The 23,146-nt window shown below is 37.8% G+C and overlaps 1 protein-coding gene across 4 annotated transcripts in view; it reads left to right on the forward strand.

Annotated features, from left to right (window-relative positions):
- Window positions 1–23,146, forward strand: part of TPP2 (tripeptidyl peptidase 2) — an 82,765-nt gene that overhangs the window by 23,905 nt on the left and 35,714 nt on the right. For all 4 annotated transcript variants that reach the window (XM_019039824.4, XM_004054707.5, XM_031001305.3 and 1 more), the window contains exons 6-17: window positions 2,625–2,788; window positions 6,475–6,629; window positions 7,309–7,385; window positions 8,945–9,072; window positions 9,559–9,658; window positions 13,410–13,558; window positions 15,047–15,162; window positions 15,684–15,852; window positions 16,542–16,699; window positions 17,693–17,769; window positions 19,726–19,832; window positions 22,678–22,832. In XM_019039824.4, the coding sequence (XP_018895369.1) occupies window positions 2,625–2,788; window positions 6,475–6,629; window positions 7,309–7,385; window positions 8,945–9,072; window positions 9,559–9,658; window positions 13,410–13,558; window positions 15,047–15,162; window positions 15,684–15,852; window positions 16,542–16,699; window positions 17,693–17,769; window positions 19,726–19,832; window positions 22,678–22,832 (1,555 nt within the window). The remainder of the gene's footprint in view (window positions 1–2,624; window positions 2,789–6,474; window positions 6,630–7,308; window positions 7,386–8,944; window positions 9,073–9,558; window positions 9,659–13,409; window positions 13,559–15,046; window positions 15,163–15,683; window positions 15,853–16,541; window positions 16,700–17,692; window positions 17,770–19,725; window positions 19,833–22,677; window positions 22,833–23,146) is intronic.

Consider the following 23,146-nt stretch of genomic DNA (forward strand, 5'->3'; position numbering starts at 1 on the left):
ACTATTCTAAGGGTTTTGTTTAGAACTTTTGAGTTAAAAATGAAATTTAATCTAACATTAAGTGAAATAAAATCTGAAATCTCAGAATAACATTTTAGAACATTTTATTATAATAAATGAATATAGCATAGTTATACTTTCAGGTGGTACTAGATATAATGTAACTTTTTTGCATAATACAGTATATCCTATAGGGCTTTGATCTCAGAGATCCAAAATTTTTTGAAGAGAACGTTGTAGATCCCAGGGTACATAAGGTTAATCCAGTCCTGTCTGCAGATGTTCTCATTTCACATTTCAAAAATGCCAACCATTTCTGAAGGGAGGTAAAGTGACCTATTCTTTAAGTACCTTGGGTTTTTTGTTTTGTTTTGTTTGATGACGAATGTTCAGTCTGTGCTCTCCCTGCCACATTTCTGCTAATTGTTAAGTGCGTATCTCTGCACTTAACGGGTGGCCTCAGATGACTCTGTTCTGAGCATCTGTCAGGACGCAGAGCCTCAGACTGTCACTCGAAATGGAACAAAAACTGGTTGAGAGAAACAGTGTTTACAGAGGATTACATAAAGGAGAAGCTATTAGTTGATTTCTTTACAGTGGATTTTGACCTTGCTTATGTCATGTTTCCTTTTAGATTCTTGATGAAAGCTCTAGATTCTTTCCATAGAAAATTGAGAGATGTGTGAAAATGTCGAGAAATACATAAAACAAAAGCCTTTTCTCTCATTTTCCCCACTTACATGTACCCTGCTCTGTGTATGAGCCTCATTTTCATATCCTTTCTCTGTATTCTAGCTACTACTTGAATTCAGTCAACTAGACCTTCAGAAAGTTATAACCTTGCACCACATTCATACTTGTCCTCTGTCGTGTTATTTAGAGAAGTCAGTAATAATTTATGTTTTGATGTGTTGGTTGTATTGTTGAGTCATTCCAATGATGGTGGTTATAAGAAACTGACCTGTGGAATGTGTCACTGTATTTGCTGTGAGAATGTTGTTAAGGATGATGATTTCATTAATTCCTTAATCATGTGGCAGATGTTTATTGAGTACCTTCTTTGTACCAGGTTGACACCATAGAAGCTACTCCATGGACTCTAGACTCCATGGAAGCAAGTGTTGGGAACATCTGAACCAGTCTAGGAAGAATCGAGAAAGATTTCCCAAAAGTATTAATAACATCTTAGATTGAGACTTGAAGGATCATCACAGTAAACTAAGCAGAGAGGTAGAAAGGGTGGGGGAAAGATCCGGAGGATGTTGGAGGAACTGTGAGAAGTTTGGTGTGGCCACAGAGGATATGTTGGGAGCAGGAGGTGAGGGAGGTGAGCAGATGATTATTAGGGGCGTTGCTCTGGAGTTTCAATGTTAAGAGCCGTTGGAAGACATGGAAGGTTTTCAGCAGGAGTCAAATGTAGGGGCAGAGCAGGCCATCAGCTCATCAGGCAACAGCGGTAAGGAAGAGACAGTGGAAATAGGTGGACACATTATGGAGATGGGACTGTGCGGTTAGATGGGCTGGGGGAAGAACAGAGGGAGGACTTTGTAGATGACTTGCAGGATGGATGCTGGCCGATTGCATAAATTTTGGAGACAAGTGCTACTTCTGTAGCATGTGGAAGATTTGGTGACATGCATTTTACCAACTAATCTCAAGCCTGATTCTGTTTAATATGTGACTTGTTTGCTCTTTGCTTCATTTTCCCCATAAGTGTTTAGTTTCCTATACCTTCGTATATTCTATTATTTGAAATTACATCAGTCATATTAGGGCAATGCATAAAAACAAATTTTTAAGAATCCTTTTTTCCAAAGTGTTGTAATTTGTTAATGAAATATGCTTCAGTATTTATGATAAATCTTCTCTCTGTGCTCTACCAGTAGGCTTCTATTAATTTACTTGGCAATTTTGACTGACTTGCATAGCTTGTTAAAATACAGTTCTTGCATTTAAAACATACTTAGAGCTAAAAACATAATATTGAACTTTTAATGATGTTCATTTCATTTATGACTTTTTGAATATTAAGTGTATTTTGTTTTAATCAGGCTATCTTCTAAAGTGTTTGGAATATAATTTAAAAACTATTTTAGTTAGTAAAATGGAAAAAACATGAAGGAAGACAACCATAAAATAATGTAGAAAATGCTTTCTGTGAGAAATAAATTTAAGTCTGTTATAACTATAGGACTGAAGCTCAGTAAAATTCACCTAGTTTCAAAGAGCTTGTGTAAGCCGTTAGATTCTTGAAGCCATTACTAAAAGAAGCAGCTGGAAGTTAGACCTAGGCCACGTGTCTGAACTATCCTAAACTGCTCTAAAACTCTAAGCCAAGTTTTAGCTGTAATTCTTAAGAGTCCAGGTGGTTTTTAACCTAGAGTTTTGTGAAGGAGGGTATTTTTAAAGCACTTTGTGCATGATTTAATAACTGGTTGCTGTAAGCTATCTTACCTAATCCTTACTGCCCACTCTATGAAACAGGCTAAACCAGGCAGTCATTATATTTATATTTGTTGTGGTAGAAGTAGTAGTATAGTAAAATAGTGGAGAGACGATGTTACATGATTTTTAGAAAGGTAAGAAAATAAATTTTACTGTCTCCATTTCTTTTTAATTAATAGAGCCTGCATTGATTCTAATGAAGATGGGGACTTGAGTAAATCTACCGTGTTGAGAAACTACAAAGAAGCCCAAGAATATGGCTCTTTTGGCACAGCTGAGATGTTGAATTACTCCGTTAATATATACGATGATGGAAACCTGCTCTCCATTGTGACCAGCGGAGGTATCCCATTTCAGATTGACCAATGAGATATAGATTTATGAGGTGATAAAGTGGTACATTGCGATAGCTCACAGCAACCTTCTAGAGAATTTTAAGCTAGAGATCGTAGCTAAAGGACTAGGTCCAGAATCGTAAAGGTGATTTGATTTACCTGCAAGATATTGTTTTTTAAGGTCATAACCATGTAGGATCCAGTCCAAGAATATAAAAGCATGGTCCAACATCAGAAAATCCATCAATAGGCCGGGTGCAGTGGCTCATGCCTGTGATCCTAGCACCTTGGGAGGCCGAGGTGTGTGGATCACCTGAGGCTGGGAGTTTGAGACCAGCCTGACCAACATGGAGAAACCCCATCTCTACTAAAGATACAGAATTAGCTGTGCGTGGTGGCACATGCCTGTAATCCCAGCTACTCGGGAGGCTGAGGCAGGAGAATCGTTTGAACCTAGGAGGCGGAGGTTGCAGTGAGCCGAGATCGTGCCATTGCACTCCAGCCTGGGCAACAAGAGCGAAACTCCGTCTCAAAAAAAATCCATCAATAGAATTTATCTCATGAACAGCAATTTTGCCTCGAAATCTTAACTCTTGAGAAATTCACCCATGAGTACAGAGAATCAGATAAAAGAATCCTCACTACGGCGCTCTGTGTGATTTCAAAAAAGTTGGAAACTAAATACCTATTAACAAAATATATTTTTTAAACAACTGTGTGTTATTCGTACTGTGAAATACAGTCATCCTTTGGTATCTGGGGGGATTGGTTCTGGAATGTCCCTCAGATACTCAAGTACCTGATATAAAATGGCATAGTGTTTGTGTATAACCTACACACATGCTCTCCCATATGCTTTCAGCATCTGTACATGACTTCTAATACCTTATAGTATGTATGTGCTATATAAATAGTTGTTATACTATAGTTTTTTAATATTTATATTTTTGATCCGTGGTTGGTTAAATTGCATCTAGTTGGTGCGGAACCTGTGGATACAGAGGGCCGAATGTATTATATAGCAATCAAAATGCTGTGTGTATAAACCCCTAATACATAAATTACATTGAAAAAATATGTACAGATGATAAAACTTGTAAAATTCTAAAACATGCCGAATAGTACTATGCAGTGTTTATGGATATGTGTGTTTATATGGGTGAAAATGTTAAATATATAGATGGAAAGATTATGCACACCAGCTCCAGGATGGTGGCTACTTCTGGGGGAAGTTCTCCCTCCCTGGGTTGGGGGAAAAAGGAGAATGAAGTGGGATGACTTTAACTCTTTAACGTCCCCCTCCTACCTCCCAGTTCATTGAGGTATAGCTTAAGTACAAAAACTTCACATACATACATATACATAATTTGATAAGCTTTTATGTAAATATATCAGTATATCCAGGAAACCACCACAATCAAGGTAATGAACATACTCATTACCCCCAAAAGTTTGCTCTCTTTATTATCCAGCCTTTCTCCACCCACATCCCGGGGAACCACTGATCTGTTTTCTGTCACTCCAGATTATTTCACACTTTCCAGAATTTTATGTAAGTGGAATAAAAAATATGGTTTTCTTTCCTTCACTCAGCATAATGATTTTGAGATTCATTAATGTTATGATTATAAAGCTGGCTCTTTATTTCTGAGTAATAGTTCTTTATATAGCTACACCACAGTTTGTTTATGCAGCTTCCCATTGATGGACGTTTAGATTGTTTTGGTATCTGTCGACATATATTTTTATTTATTTTGGGGCTGATAGCTGAGAGAACCAGTTGGATGTGGTAAACATGTACTTAACTTTTTTTTTTTTCCTTTTCTTTTTTTTTTTTTTTTTTTTTTTTTTTTTTGAGACAGAGTCTCGCTCTGTCGCCCAGGCTGGAGTACAGGTAGCACGATCTCGGCTCACTGCAACCTCTGCCTCCCAGGTTCAAGTGATTCTCCTGCCTCAGCCTCCTGGGTAGCTGGGATTACAGGCACGTACCACCACACCTGGCTAGTTTTTGTATTTTTAGTAGAGACAGGGTTTCACCATGTTGGCCAGGCTGGTATTAAACTCCTGACCTCGTGATCCACCCACCTCGGCCTCCCAAAGTGCTGAGATTATAGGTGTGAGCCACCACACCCGGCCACTTAACTTTTTAAGAAATATTCAAGCTGTTACCTAAAGGGGCTGTACCCTTTTCACTCCCACCATGGTGTGTGAGAATTCCAGGTGCTCTGTATCCTCAGCAACACTTGCTGTGGTCAGTCTTAATAGTGGTCATTCTAACTGGTGTAAGGTGTTTTGAAGGAAAAAATCACATTAAACTTGTGCTCTCCCAATTTTATCTGGGGAAAGAAATAAGAAAGCCAGAATCCGCAACATTGGGTGAATGTTTTCTCGCATGACAGCAGCTGGCTAGAGCAGAGGAGTCTCAACTCAGCATTGCTGCAGACCCTGTTCAAAGCCACATAGAGATGCCTGCCTACTTCTCCTGGAGCTCCAACACACTATAGTCCCCAAACATTAAGGCCCAGTGCCAGTTGTCATTTATCACTGTGCTTGTATTATTGTTTTTCTGAGAGTAGTGGGATATTTATATTCATGTCTTTTAAGAAACTTTTTCACTAAAAGGCTAGTTTTTTGTTTTAGTATTACTTTATATATAACATGTACAAAAACAGATACAAATCACAAGTTGTACAACTCTTTGAATTACCACAAAGTGGACACTTCTTTGTAACTACAACTCAGGTCAAGAAATGAAACATAATGAAACTCCCATCATGCCCCTTCCTAATCAGTAATGTACCCTCCCACCTCCTACAGTTAACTACTATCCTGATCTCCATTGCCACATTAGTTTGGACCATATGATGTTGCTGTTTTTGTGATTGGAAATGATAAAATAGTGGCAGTTTCAGATGGTTCAGCCTTTTTTTCATTTATATGAAAATTCAATATCCATTTTTGTATGTGACTTGTTTAGTTCAGCCTTATTTTTGTGAGCTTTATCTCATAGTACATAGTAGTAGTTTATATTTATTGCTGTATAATTGTCAGTTCTATGAATTGATGTACATGTAACCATTTACTGTTAATGAATCTTGTGGTGGTTTTTAAGTTTTTGAATTTTATAAACAGTGCTGCCATGAACATTTTTGTGGGTGTCTTAGTTACATGTGCACACATTTTGGTATTGTGTGTAGCTAGAGGTAGGATGGCTGGCTCATAGGCTGTGGCAGTGTTCAGCTTTCACTCCAGCCAACAGTGTATGGTATGTACTTCCATCCACACTTGCTTTGTCAGCCTTTAACATTTTGGCAATTCTAAAAGGTATATAGAAGCATCTTTTTGTGTTTAATTTGCGTTTCCCAGATGACGAATGAAATTAAACATCTTTTCGTGTGTTTATTTGCCCTTTGGGTATCTTCTTTTATAAAATGCTTTTTCAAATGTTTGAAGGGGGGATTCTCCCTTTTTTTATTGTGAATTTGAAAGATTTTTATATATTCCGGATATAAGCTCTTTGTCAGCTATACATGTTGCAAATACTTTCCTTTGTGACTTGAGTTTTTGCTCTCCATGAACAGGGTAGCAGAGTAATGTGTATTCTTTTTATCATGATTAATAATATGCAAATTGAATTGAATAAACTTTCAGTCCATGAGAATGTTTTGTCATTTCCCCACCTTTGTGTCTCTAGGAGCTCATGGGACACATGTAGCTAGTATAGCTGCTGGACACTTTCCAGAAGAACCTGAACGGAATGGGGTAGCTCCTGGTGCTCAAATTCTTTCCATCAAGATTGGTGATACAAGACTAAGCACAATGGAAACAGGCACAGGCCTCATAAGAGCTGTGAGTGTTTGTGAGTTGTTGATTCAGAAGATTAATGATTAATGATCTTGGATATTTTTAGGTTTATAAGTGCTCCTAGTTTACCAAGAATACATTGAACTATATATAGTGTACAGGACTTTAACAAAGCAAAAATATTTACTAATTTATTTTTAAATTATTTTTATTAAATATTATTAGGATTTGGCCTAACCTTTGTGAAAAAATTACTTACTTCATACTCGTCATTTCTAGCAAATCTCCTAACAAGCAATTTTGAGATACTTAAAAAGAAAGACCTCTTAGCCAGCTTTCTCCATCAGCCTAAGAGGAATTTAAAACCTCAGCTAATATTCTGTACGTCATTTTAACGTAGGAAAGTATATTTAATTTTAGTGATTTTTTAACCTAGGAAGGACCATTCCATTCCCTCTACCTCTGTTCCCCTCTAACCCCACTCTTTTCTAGAAATGCTAGTTTTTTGTTTTTTTTTTAATGACTACTTTTTTATGTGTCTCCTCCTACCTTTTTGTGTTTATGTGCTTATATGTCCAGGTATATGGTGATATGCCTGGAGGTAACTTATAAATTAGAATATGATTGGCTAAGAAACTATAGGATTATATATATGCCCTTATTTTACTGGCTAATCTGTTTCTGTAAATTGCTGCCTAAACTAGAGTCTTAATCTTTTTAATAGATGATAGAAGTTATAAATCATAAGTGTGATCTTGTCAACTACAGTTACGGAGAAGCAACTCACTGGCCAAATTCTGGGTGAGTGTTCCTTGACAGTTGTTTAGCCATAGAACCTTAGCCAGTGAAGAGTATGAGATGTTTTTCATAAGTGGATTGAGTGTCACGGTGGAAGAAAGAACAGTTGCAGTGGTTAGATGATAACTGTGTTCAAGAGGACTTTCATCCTCTTGAAGTCCTGTTTGGCTCGCAGGCTGCACACCCCCGTTCCTGTGTTTACATCTGTGACGATGTTAATGCTGTTCACTGCACCATGCCTGAAGTCTCAACTCTGAGCATGCCTATGCTGTCCTTGGTGGCTTTGCCTTGGTTGAGTCTCCCTCACAGTTCTTCTGAGATATGCAACCCACAGACTCCTCTGGTGTTTTTTCACTGTCAGATGCACTGCATCCTCACTTCTCTTCTCAGGCAATTTAGATCTGACAGTCTGTCTGTCATTATAATTACTAGTTCCACAAGCACTCTGAAGCCATCCTCAGTTGTATATACATACCTGACAGACGCCCAGACTTGCTGAAATTTTGCTATTCTCTTTAATGACTTGCATCTCATCTGCAAAACTTACTGTTGGTTGCGTATATTCACTAACTCAGTCAGTTTTCACATCTCCTCAATCCATTCTAGTGTGTCTAGGATGCACCCCCACTCCCCTCCTTCTTCATTGCCTTCATTGTCTTTCTGCTGCCAAATCCAGTGTCATGACCTTGACCTAGTGTTACCTTCCTTTTTTTCTTCATAGTAGTATCTATTTGAAATTACCTCGAGTATTTACTTATTGATCATCTCTCCCCCCTTCCCATCACCAAGCTATCATCTGGTTTTTGAGACATCACTTTACAGTCCTCGTAACATGCACCGTGTTATCATGAGTCATTTCATTCTCCCCTCTTCTCTCACTTCTTTATTTTACTTAACTGTATTTCTTTCTCTACTTTAACTTTCATTCTCTTGAAGTCCTCTTTCGCTAATATTCTTCCCTTTCTCAGATACTCACACTTACAACTTTGAAGGTCCTGTGCATGGCTCTGTACCTTTTTAATGTTAACTTCATTTTCTTCTTCATGGTATAACCTCATCTCCTCTACTTAATGTCAGTATATTTTTCTTGTTTGCTGTCAAGCTCTAAGCAGGTTTCTTACACTTTAAAATCTTGCTCTTAAGTTCTTCCTAGTGCCTTAGTTACCTTTGCCACAAAAGATACTGGTTCTTTTGGTCAATTTCTACTCATAATTGTATGTACGAATCTTCTGAAGTGTGTCTTCAGGACTATGTTAACTGGGGGATGGAAATAGAACCACCTATTGCCCGAGTCACTACTAATATTTTACTACCTTGTAGTATATTTTCCCATATAGATTGTTTTGCACCTAGCATTTTTCCCACATTTAATTTGGCCTTATAACTGCTTCCCTACCCTAAAGCCCAAGTAGGGTATATCACTTAGAATGGCTGTATCATGTTCCACCAAGGGTGGATGGACCAAAATTTGTGTAGCCATATATTTAAACAAGGTTTTGGTACTATATACACTTTGGGAATAGAGGCTGATTATATGTTCAAAGGAATTCTCTCTTTTTCAGGAGAATTTGTGAAGTAATTAATGAAGCAGTATGGAAGCATAATATAATTTATGTTTCAAGTGCTGGAAATAATGGTCCATGCCTGTCTACAGTTGGTTGTCCAGGTGGAACTACATCAAGTGTGATAGGTTAGTTTCCTGTTTTAGAAATAGATTTGTTTAGAAACAAGCAAACAAAAAACAATAGTTAATGAAATGTTACCTGTATCTCTGCTACACGTAAGACACTGTACACCTTAAGTGTGTCCTCAGGAAACTTACAGTCTAGTAGGGGAACCAGCACATCTAGAACTGACCGTAATTTAAAGTGGACTGAAATAAGTGGTTTCATAGAAATACACATGCATGCTTTTAGGTGCATTAGCATATTTAATCTAAAATATCCTGGGATAAATAATCCTGGGAGATAGGTATTTTGTATCCAAAAGCAAAGTTCTTAGTAAAATGTCTGGTACATAGTAGACTTTCCTTGTTTCCTTATTAAATTTTATTCTTCCATTGTATTAGAGAGAGGACTGGTGTTGAGAGATTAGGCAGTTTACTCAAGTGAACAGTGGATTTAGAATCAGGATCCCCATTTGTTTTCTTTTCTTAATGATTAAATCCATCCCACAGGTGTTGGTGCTTATGTTTCTCCTGATATGATGGTTGCTGAGTATTCACTGAGAGAGAAATTACCTGCAAATCAATATACTTGGTCTTCTAGAGGACCTAGGTAGGTGCAGGTAGAACGCGGAACCATTACGTATATTCAGTTAAACTTTACACTGTTGAGAAGGGCAGAGTTTTAGATAAGTTTGCTAGTTTTTTTCTGTTGGTTTTTTACTTTTTTTTCAGTAGTTTCACTTTGATTAACAGTCTCATCTCAGGGACAGATAAATAAAATAAATGAAATAGTTTCATTGTTACATGGAGAACATCACTATTCTGAGTATAAATTCTTATTCCTAGATCCATAATTCTTCATTTATAAGAATCTAAAGAAAAAGTAGGGACTTGGGTATCTTTATATAGTAGTGATGGCCTTGTTTTAAATAGTTTTTGATATTTGAACTTTGGTGAAATGAAAGCCCTAAGCTTTTATAAAGCATCACAGTCATAGGGCCCACATACCTGTGGCTCATGTTTTTGAAGTTATAACTTACTTTGAGCAATTTTGGGTGAGATCCAAAAGTAAACAAGTTCTGATTGAGCAATGAAGTTTATCTCTTTTGGTTCCCTGAAGCCCTCTGAACTACATTTATCTGATTCTGTGAACTGATTTTCTGAAGAGGTATATTAAGTCCTAATTTATGTAATTCTTCGTTATACCATCAGCGGGTACATGCACCTTCTGAAAAATAAAGCCTATTTTAATTCTTCTGTTTGGAGTTAATTTATAAAAAGAATAGACTTTGAATTTAGTTCAGCAAATACCTTAGTGCCTACAGTGGGCAAGGCATAAACGAACAGTTTGTGATCTGAGTTTCAAATGCCATTTTAGTATGATGGGACTCCAGAGGTGGGAGCAATCACTTGAGCCCTTCATGGAGAAGACGGTATTGAAGTTGGCCTTAAAGGATGGATAGGATGTTGAGAGACAGAAGAAAGGAGTTCTATATGCCAAGAATAACATGAACCCAAAGATGAGCAGGTTTCAGTGTAAAGTTTTTTGAGGACATAACTAGTAACTGAGTATGTTTAAAGTATAAGATTAGTGGGGAATATTGAAAGATAAGATTAGAAAAATTGATTTGTGCTCAGGTGAGATGCAATAATGTTATATTCTTTGAGTTACAGATATCTTCCTCGTTTTCTCTAGGTGGTTTCCTCTTTAAAAAATAAACTTAGTAGCTTATTATAAAATGTCATTGAAAACAACCAGGCCGTGGACATCCACATGGATCAGAAAGCTTTGCTTTGCACTGTCATTGTAGACTGCCCCTGCCAGCCCAGCTAAAGACACTCAATAAGAGTGGCTTAGGAGAAGAGCCAAAAGTCAGCAAAGCTTGATGTGTTTTTGTTCGGTTAATAAAAGCGTAAAATTATTAAACTTATTCTCTTCTAAAACTGAGTTTGGAATTTTAAGTTTTATCTTATTGTCAATGTAAAAACAAAGTATTAGAGAATGTTTAAACCAGCCTTTGCCGATACTCGCCATAGAGCATTTAAAGAATTATTTTAAGAAAACACCAAGGAGTTCATGAATTATGGGGGAAGCTTGGATTAAAGTAGATACTGATTCACAAAGCAGATGTTCTAAGAATTGAATTTGTTTCATTTTTCATAAACATGAAATAATATTAGAAATAATTTGCTTTAATTATTACATTAGATGGTACAAAATATGAAACATTGATTAATGGTCACTGAACAGAGCATGTTCTGTAATCTTTGAAAAACGTTGCCTCTGCATCAGCATTGACTGAGACACCCAGCATCTACTGACTTCCAGGCATTTGCACGTGTGGCATATTTCTTAAAGACGTATTACCAAATGTCTGGGCCGGGTGCAGTGGCTCACGCCTGTAATCCCACCACACCACTTTTGGAGGCCAAGGTAGGTGAATCACTTGAGGTCAGGAGTTCAAGACCAGCCTGGCCAACGTGGTGAAATCCCATCTCTACTAAAAATATAAAATTTAGCTGGGCATGGTGGTGGGTGCATGTAATCACAGCTACATAAACAGGTCGTGAAATTTTATTATATATTGTAATTGAGAAGAAAAATATTAACTGGCTTTTTTTGAATTTTAAGGAAACATTTCTGTTTCATGAGACTTTTTTTTTTTCTTTCCTGAAACAGAGTCTTGCTCTGTCACCCAGGCTGGAGTGCAGTGGCATGATCTCGGCTCACTACAACCTCCACCTCTCAGGTTCAACCAATTCTCCTGCCTCAGCCTCCCAAGTAGCTGGAATTACAGGCGCTCACTACCACACCGGGTTAATTTTTGTATTTTTAGTAGGGACGGGGTTTCACCATGTTGGCCAGGCTGGTCTTGAACTCCTGACCTCGTGATCTGCCCCCCTCGGCCTCCCAAAGTGCTGGAATTACAGGTGTGAGCCACTGAGCCCAGCTGAGACTCATTTTTAGAATACTGATTTAAACATCTAGAAATGCTTTATCATTTACCACTGTAACAAGCTAGTGGAAAATTAATAAAGAGCAATAAGTAGTCAGAATTCATGACTCCAGTTATTTTTTCCAATGCTATCAAATACCAATGCTCATTCTGAACACCATTAGGCAATATAGTGCAAACAAGAAGGTAGAAAATCACCCTAAACCTTGTTATCTGTGATATGTACAGGTGACATATTGATGAACATCCTTTTAGTCATTCTTCCATGAATTAGTGGGAGATGACACTGTTCAGGCACTTTTGTAGCCTACTTGTTATTCAGTATTACATTGTGAGCATCTTTACAGGTCAACAGATATTTACCTAGTAGTAATTGTTCTAAGATATTTCCTAAAAGAGGTGCCGTCAGCCCATTTCAAGAGGAATATATATGTATTGCTTTCAGTTCTTTATAAAAATGTAAAGCCAAATTGCTCTAGTGTTTCTATCCAAGAGTAAAAATAGTTCACTCAGTTGGGAGATGGTATAAGGAGAGTCTGGCAGCCTCTGTGGGGAATGTATGGCCACTTTGCCAGGGAGGCGGAAGTAGTGTGCTATTCTGTGCCATTCCTTCTTTACTTGGGGCAGAGGACAGAGCTTTGTTGGATGATAATGTGGTTATGGATTCTGAGGGTTTTAATGCGTCAGACTTTGCTTGTTTGAAGCCCTCAGCTGGACAGTCCTGTTAGACTTCAGCTGTCCAGTATGGCAGCAGTCAGGGACGTGAGGTTAGTCTCCGTTAAGATGTGCTGTAAGTATAAAATGTACACCAAATTTCAAAGACTTGGTACAAAAAAAACAATGTAAACTAATTCATTTTTCTTTGTATCTATTAATTACATGTTGAAATGCTAATATTGTTGCTATGTCTAGTTAAACATACTAAAATTAATTGCATTAATGTCTTGTTAGCTTTTTTTAAGTGTGGCTTATAGAAAATGTTAATTTATATGGCCCACATTATATTTCTATTGTACAGTGCTATATTAGACCTTAAACAGAAGGAAAGTTTCTTATTACAGATAAGAGAGATGTACACTCATCAAAGAGTCAGAACAGTGACATTTATTTTCTCTCTCTAAATATACCTGACACTATGGCCTGTCACACATGCCCAGATATGTATATACACACAGACATTTCTGTACACTTACAAGGAAAAAATAAATGCTGCCTATGGGAAAATGGCTATGCTGGGTGTTTTCCCCCATTGATTCTTCATAATAGTATCTTTGTCATTATTTGTAATGAGTGCAGTTAGTACATAGTGTTATACTATTGGATTTAACCAGTGGCCGTCTTAAAAATGCCCATGTATGTTTAGCTTTCACCATCCTAAGCAAACTTCAATGGCTTTCCGTTTAGTGCTGATGGGGCCCTTGGTGTGAGTATCAGTGCGCCAGGAGGAGCCATTGCTTCTGTTCCTAACTGGACACTGAGAGGGACGCAGCTAATGAATGGAACATCTATGTCTTCCCCCAATGCATGTGGAGGCATTGCCCTGATCCTTTCAGGTAAGCGTGTTCCTTATTGTCCTTATATTATTGCAGACCAATATTTTTGTTTTCTGAAGCTCTCATGGTAAGAACATGTGGTAGAATTGATAATTCCCTGGGCACAAAGTAGAGTTTAAGGTAATGAATAACTTATGTGATAATGATAATTTGAATGTGTGTTTATTCAGCAGTATATTTGTTGGCTGTCCGCTGTTAACGACTGTCAAGCAGTATTGTAGCTCTGGGGCTAAATTAGTGAACAAAGCATCAAAAATAACTGCCTATGTGGAGGTTACATCATTATATATATTATAGTTGGGATAAACAGACTTTGGACAAAATAAAAAACTGTAGATGTTGCGTGTTAGAGGTTAATGGATGCCGTGAGCAAAATGAGGTAGAAAGAGAAGGAGGGATTTCTAGAGTGGTGCACAGGATTAAATAGAGTGGCACTGGGTTTAGCCAGGACTCAGATTTAGGGTAGCCAGGCTGCTGTGAAGCTCCCTCCTCAGAAACGTCCCTCTTTAAGTTGTCTCTCCTCTGCCTCCTTTCTTCACCCCTTTTCTCACCCACACCACAGTTTCTTCTGCTCACCACATCTCCTCAGCATGGCCTGTCCACACTGGTGCTATCAGCATAAGCCTGTGATGATGTACCACTTCAAGTGCTACATCCTTTTCTAGGTTGAGCCCACACTCTTAGGATGGATCCTAACATGACCCTCTTTCTAGTTCTCTTCAGCCTCACCAGGTATTTCAAGGCCTCTTGGCCTCCATCTTTGGGTGTACTGCACTCTGCCTCGAAGTCCTGTCTGCCATGTTGTGGCCTTGCCGACTCCTGTACATTCTCTAAGAGGCGGCTTATCTGTCAGTTCCTCTGATGTCTGACAATGTCATCAGTGTTTATGTGTTTAATGAGCTCTGGAGAGGACAAGAATGATACAGCACTCATCTTACGAATTGGTGGCCTCCATATTCTTCCCATAAAACAGTAATTCCCAACCTGGCTGTACCCTAGAATCATCTGAGAGTTGTTTAATAGATAACAATCTCTGGGACAGTCCTCAGAGATTCTGATTTAATTGGTCTGTCATGAGGCCTCAGCATCTTTTTTGCTTGAGTTCCCCTGGGGTTTATAACATACAGTTGGGTTGAACACCACAGCCAACAGCCATCTTGTTTAACCCAGCAGTGTTTGAAAGAAAATGTCATTCACATGCTTTTAGATATCTGCTTTGTACGTTTATATTACGCCACAAAACCCACACCAGTCTCTCTGCCCACCACATAATGAGAACACAGTGATTTTTGTGGAATGAAGCCTTCATGTAATGCAAGCAGTTTGAGTCAGACTGTTTAGTTCAGGTCTTCAAAAAAGATTTTAAAATGAGTGCTAGAACACAAGACATTAACACCAGAGGGTCTACAGGTGATCGATCATACTGTTGGGTGGCTAAGGTTTCAGATAGTGAGTGCTACACTACTTGTTTTTGTTTCTTAATTTTAGGTCTGAAAGCTAATAACATTGACTACACAGTTCATTCAGTCAGAAGAGCTCTAGAAAACACTGCAGTGAAGGCTGACAATATAGAAGTATTTGCTCAAGGACATGGTATTATTCAGGTATTGTTGCCTATATGAAAAATGGGTTGTAAAGCATCATTGAGATAATATCTTAGATATTATTGGGTAATATTTTGTTTTATAACAGTGATTCAGTATATCTGAATTATGGATTATATGGCCATAGAACTACAAGCAAAAAGGATACACAAACAAATTTTGTAGTTAAGACAAATCTGTTGCACTAAGATCAAGAAATGTAATAGATGGAGGCCATGTAGAGGTTAGAAATTCAAAGAAATCGATGTCAAAAACTGGCCAATCATAACGGCATAGTGATTAGTTCCTAAATTTGGTCACTTGAGAATAACAGTGTGAATAGAGTGGAGTGGAGGATGTGACTGGTGTTGTTTCTAAAAATGTAGAATTGTCCTCTTAGTTGGGGTACTAGGTAGTTTCGAGAAGTGAATATAGACACTAACTTTTTGTTTTACAACTGAAATCAAATTGATTGGTAATTTGCAACAAAATATTTTTTGACCCAACCATTTATATCTTACCATGTATATTATTTTCACTAGGTTGATAAAGCCTATGACTACCTCGTTCAGAATACATCATTTGCTAATAAATTAGGTTTTACTGTTACTGTTGGAAATAACCGTGGCATCTACCTCCGAGATCCTGTTCAGGTGGCTGCACCTTCAGATCATGGCGTTGGCATTGAACCTGTATTTCCGGAGAACACAGGTCAGTAATAGGCTGGCAGTAAGCTGACGTATTCACATTTGCTATTTGAATGAGTGGTATCATAATAAAGAATTGCTGTTTGGGCCAGTGTTGTGAAGAGAATACATGAATTGACAGTATGATTATTTTAAATCTTAGTCATAAGAGAAAATATTAGAGCAATTTGGGGTCCTTGTACAATGGCAATTTAGTTAGCATCTTAAACTACCAGGGAAAACAGTAGAATGAGCCTCAGTGACCCACAGCTTTATTAAATTGTGGATAATAAAATATCAAATTTCTTTTCCACTTTACCTACTTAGGTATAAGACAGAGCTTTCTGTTGAAGAATGAAAAGTAGAAGCAGTCTAGGAGAACTGCAGCTCGATTAGGTGTGAACAAAAATAATCATCGCTATTATCTGGCTGTCTTCATTTCAGTTGAATACTATGACCTGTGTGCAGTAATGAAAACATTCACTTAAACTCTTTATTTTAAGGTCATACCAGTGCTTGGTGAAAGTATAAATGAATCATGAGTAATCTAAATTGTAAGGAAGATTATTTGACTGTTTTATTTAAGCTGTGTTTTGGATGCATTTTACAGCCAACCAAACTAAGTCACTAAATTTTTTTGGAAAGATGTAACATTTTTAAATGGAAAAAAGGAAAAAAATACTCATCTTTAATTTTTGGTCTTTTTCGTGCCAGAAAACTCTGAAAAAATATCCCTTCAGCTTCATTTAGCTCTGACTTCAAATTCATCTTGGGTTCAGTGTCCCAGCCATTTGGAACTCATGAATCAATGTAGACACATAAACATACGTGTGGATCCCAGGGGCTTAAGAGAAGGATTGCATTATACAGAGGTATTGATGTATCTTCATTTTTACTTTCTTCACTCTTTAAAATGTTTAAAAGGTTAAAAAAAAAATCCAAAGTATATTTGCAATATATTGCTTTCTTGCTAAGAAATAACTAGACCTATCCATCTGCCAGTTTATGCAGTTCTGCTGGTGTGTCTATATTCATTTAAGCAGTGAGTTTCTAAAGAATCATATTTTGTCCTTGTATGAATAAGTAAAAGGAAAGAAGAGGTACAGCAGAACCTTTCAATTAGATCTCCCTCTAACTGGTGTTTTCTTTTGTCAGCTAAACAAAGCTGCAGTTGCTTGTTGTTGTTGTTGTTTTAAGAGACAGAGTCTTGCTCTGTTGCCCAGGCTGGAGTACAGTGGTGTGATTGTAGTTCACTGCAGCCTTGAACTCTTGGGCTCAAGTGATACTCACACCTTAGCCTCCTGAGTAGCTAGGACTAGTGGCGTGCACCACCAAGCCTGGCTAAATTTTTTTATTTTTGTAGAGACAGGATCTCTCTATGTTGCCCAGTCTTGTCTTGAACTCTTGGCCTCAAGTGATCCTCCTGCCTTGGCCTCCCAGGGCTTTGGGATTACAGGTGTGAACCACCACACCCAGCCAGTTATACCTTTTAGTACTCAGATGAAGAAAGCATCTGTTAAACAAATAGTTGTAAACCAGGCATAGAATAGTATCACAACAGTATCTCCACATCTAAAGTTGTCTGTAGTACTAGTTTGAGCTAATTTTCAGTTGGGAGTAATTAAAATGCACTTATTTTGTACCTGACGTCTCATTTTCCCATTTCAACTAGTCAAATGTTGCTATACGTTTGTTTGGGCTGTTTGCTATTAATTATGTGACCTAGTGTCAGGAAATTGGTGTCAACCTCTGGCTAAGACCTTGATTAAGAGTAGATTGATTTATTCTGTCAATAGTTCAGACCTTCCCCCCCTCTTTTAAACATTTGTTTATGGATATTGACACTTACCAATTCTTTTTTCAAGGTATGTGGCTATGATATAGCATCCCCTAACGCAGGTCCGCTCTTCAGAGTTCCGATCACTGCAGTTATAGCAGCAAAGTAAGTAACAGGTTACTCACAGCTTACTGTTACATCTAAGATTTTAATGACTATTCATGGAGTCTTGTGGACTTTTAAAGGATCACTAATACAGAACCAGGTAATGGGGATTTTGTCTTAGTTCTGCTCCCAGCTAGCATTTTTAGGTGTCATGTAGTCAGCCATACTGACTCTTGTGCACTCTGAGAGTAACTGATGGCACCTGGCATCTGCCCTACCTCTGCATCAAAACTATTTCCACCAGAGTCACTCTGAGCTCTGCATTGCCCAGTTCAGAGGATAACTCAGGCTTCGTCTGACCCGATCTCACTGCAGTATTTGACAATATTACTTCACTCCCCTCCATTCCTGCCCTTTTTGTCTCTGTCATGTTTGGGATTTACTCTCTTCTCTTAGTGCTTCCACTTTTCTAGTTATCTACTGTAGAAACAGAAGTTAAGAAACTCTTAACTTCCCATCTTATTCCTCTGGAACCAAGGAAAAATCAGCAGATTATATTACTTCCTGCTTAAAGTATATCAGTGGCACCTCCAAAGGTCAAGTTCAAGCTCCTTAAAATAGCAAACAATGCTCCCTCACAATTATAGCCCTAGCCAGTGTTTCCTGTCATTCCATACACCAAATTACACATTTTGGCCAACTCACTGATTTTGGCACTCTAGGATTCTCGGGATTTGTGCATGTGCACAGCTGATAACTTGGTTTCAATTTCCTGTCTCTTCAGTTAATGACCAGGTGCATTCCTGGTCATCCCTGGGTGAAGGGAGTCCCTTCTTTCTGCTTCGTGGCACATTTTACATGCCCCTGGACAGACTTTAGCCAATATGTTGTAATTTTTTATTTAACTTACACTCTTTCACTGTGAGCCCACCAAAGGCACAGAGACTACTGTTATACAGGATGTATAAAATAAATTATCTAGTGGATGAAGGTGAGATTGGGATTGTGAGAGTACTGGAAACCAAGTGGAAATTCTAAACTAACAGTTCTGTTACTCTGGTAAATATTAAGTATGCAATAGATCTCCGCCCATGAGAAACACAGGATGAAATGGAGGAGAATAAATTTAAAAAGTGGTATACACGTGGAAAAATTGTGCAACAGTTAAATTCTCAGCTGTATATTCCCTCGAAGTCCAGTAGTAATTTAGACAAGGTAATGTGTAAGACCTTCAGGAGTCAGCTGCCACGCAAACTCCTTGAGGAAGCTTCCCAGGCTCCGTAACTCTTCCTGTCTATCTGGAGCATCTTATGTTAAATGTCTCTGATGATGATTCTCTCCATGCTAGATTGTCTAGGTTAAAGAATCATATTTTCTTCTTTGTTACATTTCTAGCTCCTAATAACAGGGCCTCATGTAGTAGGCACTCATTTAACCGTTTGTCCTACTGACAAGAATTTGTCTCTAGCATAAAATTTGTTTCCATGGTGGGTAGTTATGCATTTGAACTTTATTTCATTGATTTCTTACAAAAATACTTTGAAATTAGGTTTGCCTTTCTTTACTATTTTACATCATGGGAGTGTTTTGAAGCTACAGGAGGAGCTTAATTTAACACAAGTCTCATAGCTACAATACCAGTGACATAAAACTTTATCATTGATTTTAATATCTAGGACTCACTGTAGTTTGGAATCTGGTAATTGGAAAATTCTGTGAATGTTGTAGAATGCCTTTAACAAAAAAGAGAATGCTTTTTTAATAGTGTGTGTGAATGTATCTTACAAATCATAAAATAGACAAAAAGTAGAATCATCTATACTCTGCTATTCAGAGGTTATCTCTGCTAACCTACTGCAAAAATTGAACAATATCGTACCTACTGTTTTGTAACCAGCTTCTAAGTCCCTGTGTTTATTTCCAATGAATTGTTATTTTGCGTTTATCCAATGAAATCTAGACTATCTGTGGTCTTATAATAAATATATACATTTAATTACTTTTATTAATTTTCAGAGTAAATGAATCATCACATTATGATCTAGCCTTTACAGATGTACACTTTAAACCTGGTCAAATTCGAAGGCATTTTATTGAGGTTCCTGAGGGTGCAACATGGGCTGGTAGGTAAAATTAAAATCTGCGTGACCGCTTATCTCTGTTTACGTTCTAATGACTATAGCTGTATGAGGTTCGTTTATCTGTAACATGTATTTCCCTGGTACTAATATATGTATTTGGGTACCTTAGACTTTCTGTAAAGTTCAAAACGTTTTTAAGATCTAGTACTATTTTGCATTGGCCCATACAGGAAATTAAGGCATCTTAAGATGTTTTTAATATTTAAGGTTTGAGCTTAGTTTAGAATAATGCCTTACCTGGTAATAATTTTTTTTTATTTTTTATTTTTTTCTGAGACAGAGTCTCACTCTGTCGCCAGGCTGGAGTGCAGTGGCATGATCTCGGCTCACTGCAACCTCCACCTCCCCAGTTCAAACGATTCTCCTTCCTCAGCCTCCCGAGTAGCTTGGACTAGCAGGCGTGTGCTACCACGCCAGGCTATTTTTTGTATTTTCAGTAGAGACGAGGTTTCACCATGTTGGCTAGGATGGTCTCGATCTCTTGACCTCGTGATACACTCGCCTCGTCCTCCCCAAGTGCTGGGATTACAGGCATGAGCCACCGTGCCCGGCCTAATTTTTAAAATACTACAAATCAGTTTAAACAATGCAGCTGTCGCTTAAACCTCAAACTGTTAAACTCTCAGAATTTTAGAAATAGAGCTTTAATCTTTGAAGCTCTGTTTATAAAAGATTTTCACGTCAGTGTCTCTGAAGTTTTGAGAGTAAATGATTGCCTAACACAAAGCTCTTGAATTAACATGTTACAGTCCTGTGAGAGTGCTCATGTCATTCTTTTATACAAGAGCTGTGGGTGTACCATATTTTCCTTCACAAGTTGTGTGTCCTAAATTTACAATTTAGCAGTCAGTATAGAATGGTATGTCAGTTGTCAGAGCTCACTCCCATTGATAGAAGGAAGCAAATATGGGCAGTCAGGAAGGTGTCACCCAATTTAAATTAGTAGCCAGCATTGTTGATACTTCTTGGATTTGGCCCCTCTGCTAAGCACTTTACAGAGATTATCTTGTCTAGTCCCGTCAGAACCCTATAAGGTAGATAGGTGTCATTAGTAAAAATGGCGTGTATTTTACTTAGGAGTGTGTTTTTTGTACTTGTATGAAAGTACAGATATATTTACATCTGAGACTTTATTGAAAATGAAATATTGAAATCACACATGTATGACCTGGTTTGGGAATAACTGGTTGTATTTGGTTCCCCATACCATCTTCTGGTCATCTGTCTGTATGCTGTCCATCTGTTTGTCACCTGGTATCACAGGAAATACCAGACTTTTCTTGTTTTATGTAATTAGGTAAAGGCAAAATAATAGCAAAAGCTGAGAGCTAAAGCAATGAATTGAACAGCACCCAGTATAGCCTGTTAATTTGCACACTGGGTTATAATGGAGCTATTGCAGCACTGAGAGGCTTCTGAGGATAATCGGGTTGTACTAGACTCATTCATTAAGCATATTTTTCTGTACCATCTTTGTGCCAGGCCCTTTTCAGTGGGCTAAGGTGGTGAGCTACTTAGACAAGGACCCTGCTTCCAGAGGCCTTAAGAGCATCTAGTCCAAGATATTGCAGTTAAGAGAACTGGATTAGAGGGAGGCAGCACAGAGTAGCGGCAAGGCCACGGGCTTTGGAAATTGAGAAGTCTGGGTTTGGATCCGCACTCTGCCATACACTAATGGTTACCTGGGGGCAGGTTTCTAAATTTTCTGGACTTCTGTTTCAACTGTAAATATAGTTGTTAGTCTGTTGTAAGGATTAGGGATTTTATAGTACTTGGTACGTAGCTTGTCTTCGTTGGGATTACGCTCACACGTGACAGTGCTTCTAGAGGGTGGAGTCAGAGTTGCTGTGTTCAACATTTCTGGGGTCCCATTCTCATAGGGCCCCTGGGACTTGTAGAGCTCCAGGCTCTGGTAAAATGTGCACTGGTAAATTAAAGAATACAAATCTATGGTTAATTAATACTGAATTGGGTATTTGTTTAGTGATAAATGGCACTGATTTATGATTGGTTTCGGTTGGTATTGAAAAGAATTTGTTTTTTTAAATAAAAATTATCAAATGATCTAGAATGCAAGTGGTTAAGAGCATTTAACAGTCTTAGTTTTATTTCAAATAATTAGAAATATTGTCATAACACTAGATTTTGTATTCTTAGCAACTGACTAGGTTCTGAGAGCTCTGTGCACACCTGGTTTTATGAGCCACGGCATTGCGCCTTGCTTCAGTTCCCTTGAATTAGCTTGGGTGTTCTTTAGAAAAGCTGCCAGTCTGGCATTGCAGTGATCTTGGCTTACCTCCAGCGCTGGCTCAGAGTAAAGTTAAGTATGAGTAGTCGTGCCAGGCTTTGTAGACGCACACAGTACACAAGTAGACCAAGAAGAGAGATTAGGAAAAGTTATCAATGAGGAATTGAGGCATGATAACAAATAGAGGTTTCCAAAAATATAACCTTCCTCACTTTATCTGGAATTGACTGGTTTTCAGCTAAAACAAGGAGGGATTTTAAAAGGTACCCGATTAATGTAATTGTGTATGCATCTATGGACAGCTTGCTGTTTCCAGGTGTTTGCAGCATCATGGTGGTGGTTCATTTTAATGCCAGTTTCTTTCGTTCCCATAGAAAATCTTCTAGTCTTCTAACTTATTAATATTTTGTTGATTCTTTGTTTTTATGGAAATATGCAGATTTGAGTATACATTTTATTTTTGATCCCTATTATGTCCCTACATGGGAATTATTCCCTAAGTGGGCATTATTAAAGCCACTTTATGTCAATTTTAGGTCTTACAAGTTTAAAGCTTTGCTTCTTTCTTTCTTATTTTAGAAGTGACAGTGTGTTCGTGTTCTTCTGAGGTGTCAGCAAAGTTTGTTCTACATGCGGTCCAGCTTGTGAAGCAAAGAGCATATCGAAGCCATGAATTCTATAAGTTTTGTTCTCTTCCAGAGAAAGGAACACTGACTGAAGCTTTTCCTGTCCTAGTAAGTTTAATTACAGTTTATAATCCTAACACAATTTATTTGCCTTTTTGGTATGGGCTAAGACTAAGTATTTGCATTTGATTTTATAGTTTGTATTTAGCACGTGGGATTATATATTTTTTAATGCCAAAAAAATGAAGTAGAAAGATAGAAAATCTAATTAGGGTACTTGAGATCAAGTTGGAGGTAATTATCGCTGTAATTCTTGAATAGTTTAGTCAAAGAAACATACTAGTCTGGTAGATTCTCGTGCCTCGTAGTTAGGACCCTGATTTAGATAATTCTTTGTTGTACAATAGATTAATTTCTTTAAG

Source organism: Gorilla gorilla, chromosome 14, assembly GCF_029281585.2.
Source record: "Gorilla gorilla gorilla isolate KB3781 chromosome 14, NHGRI_mGorGor1-v2.1_pri, whole genome shotgun sequence".
Taxonomy (NCBI): domain Eukaryota; kingdom Metazoa; phylum Chordata; class Mammalia; order Primates; family Hominidae; genus Gorilla; species Gorilla gorilla.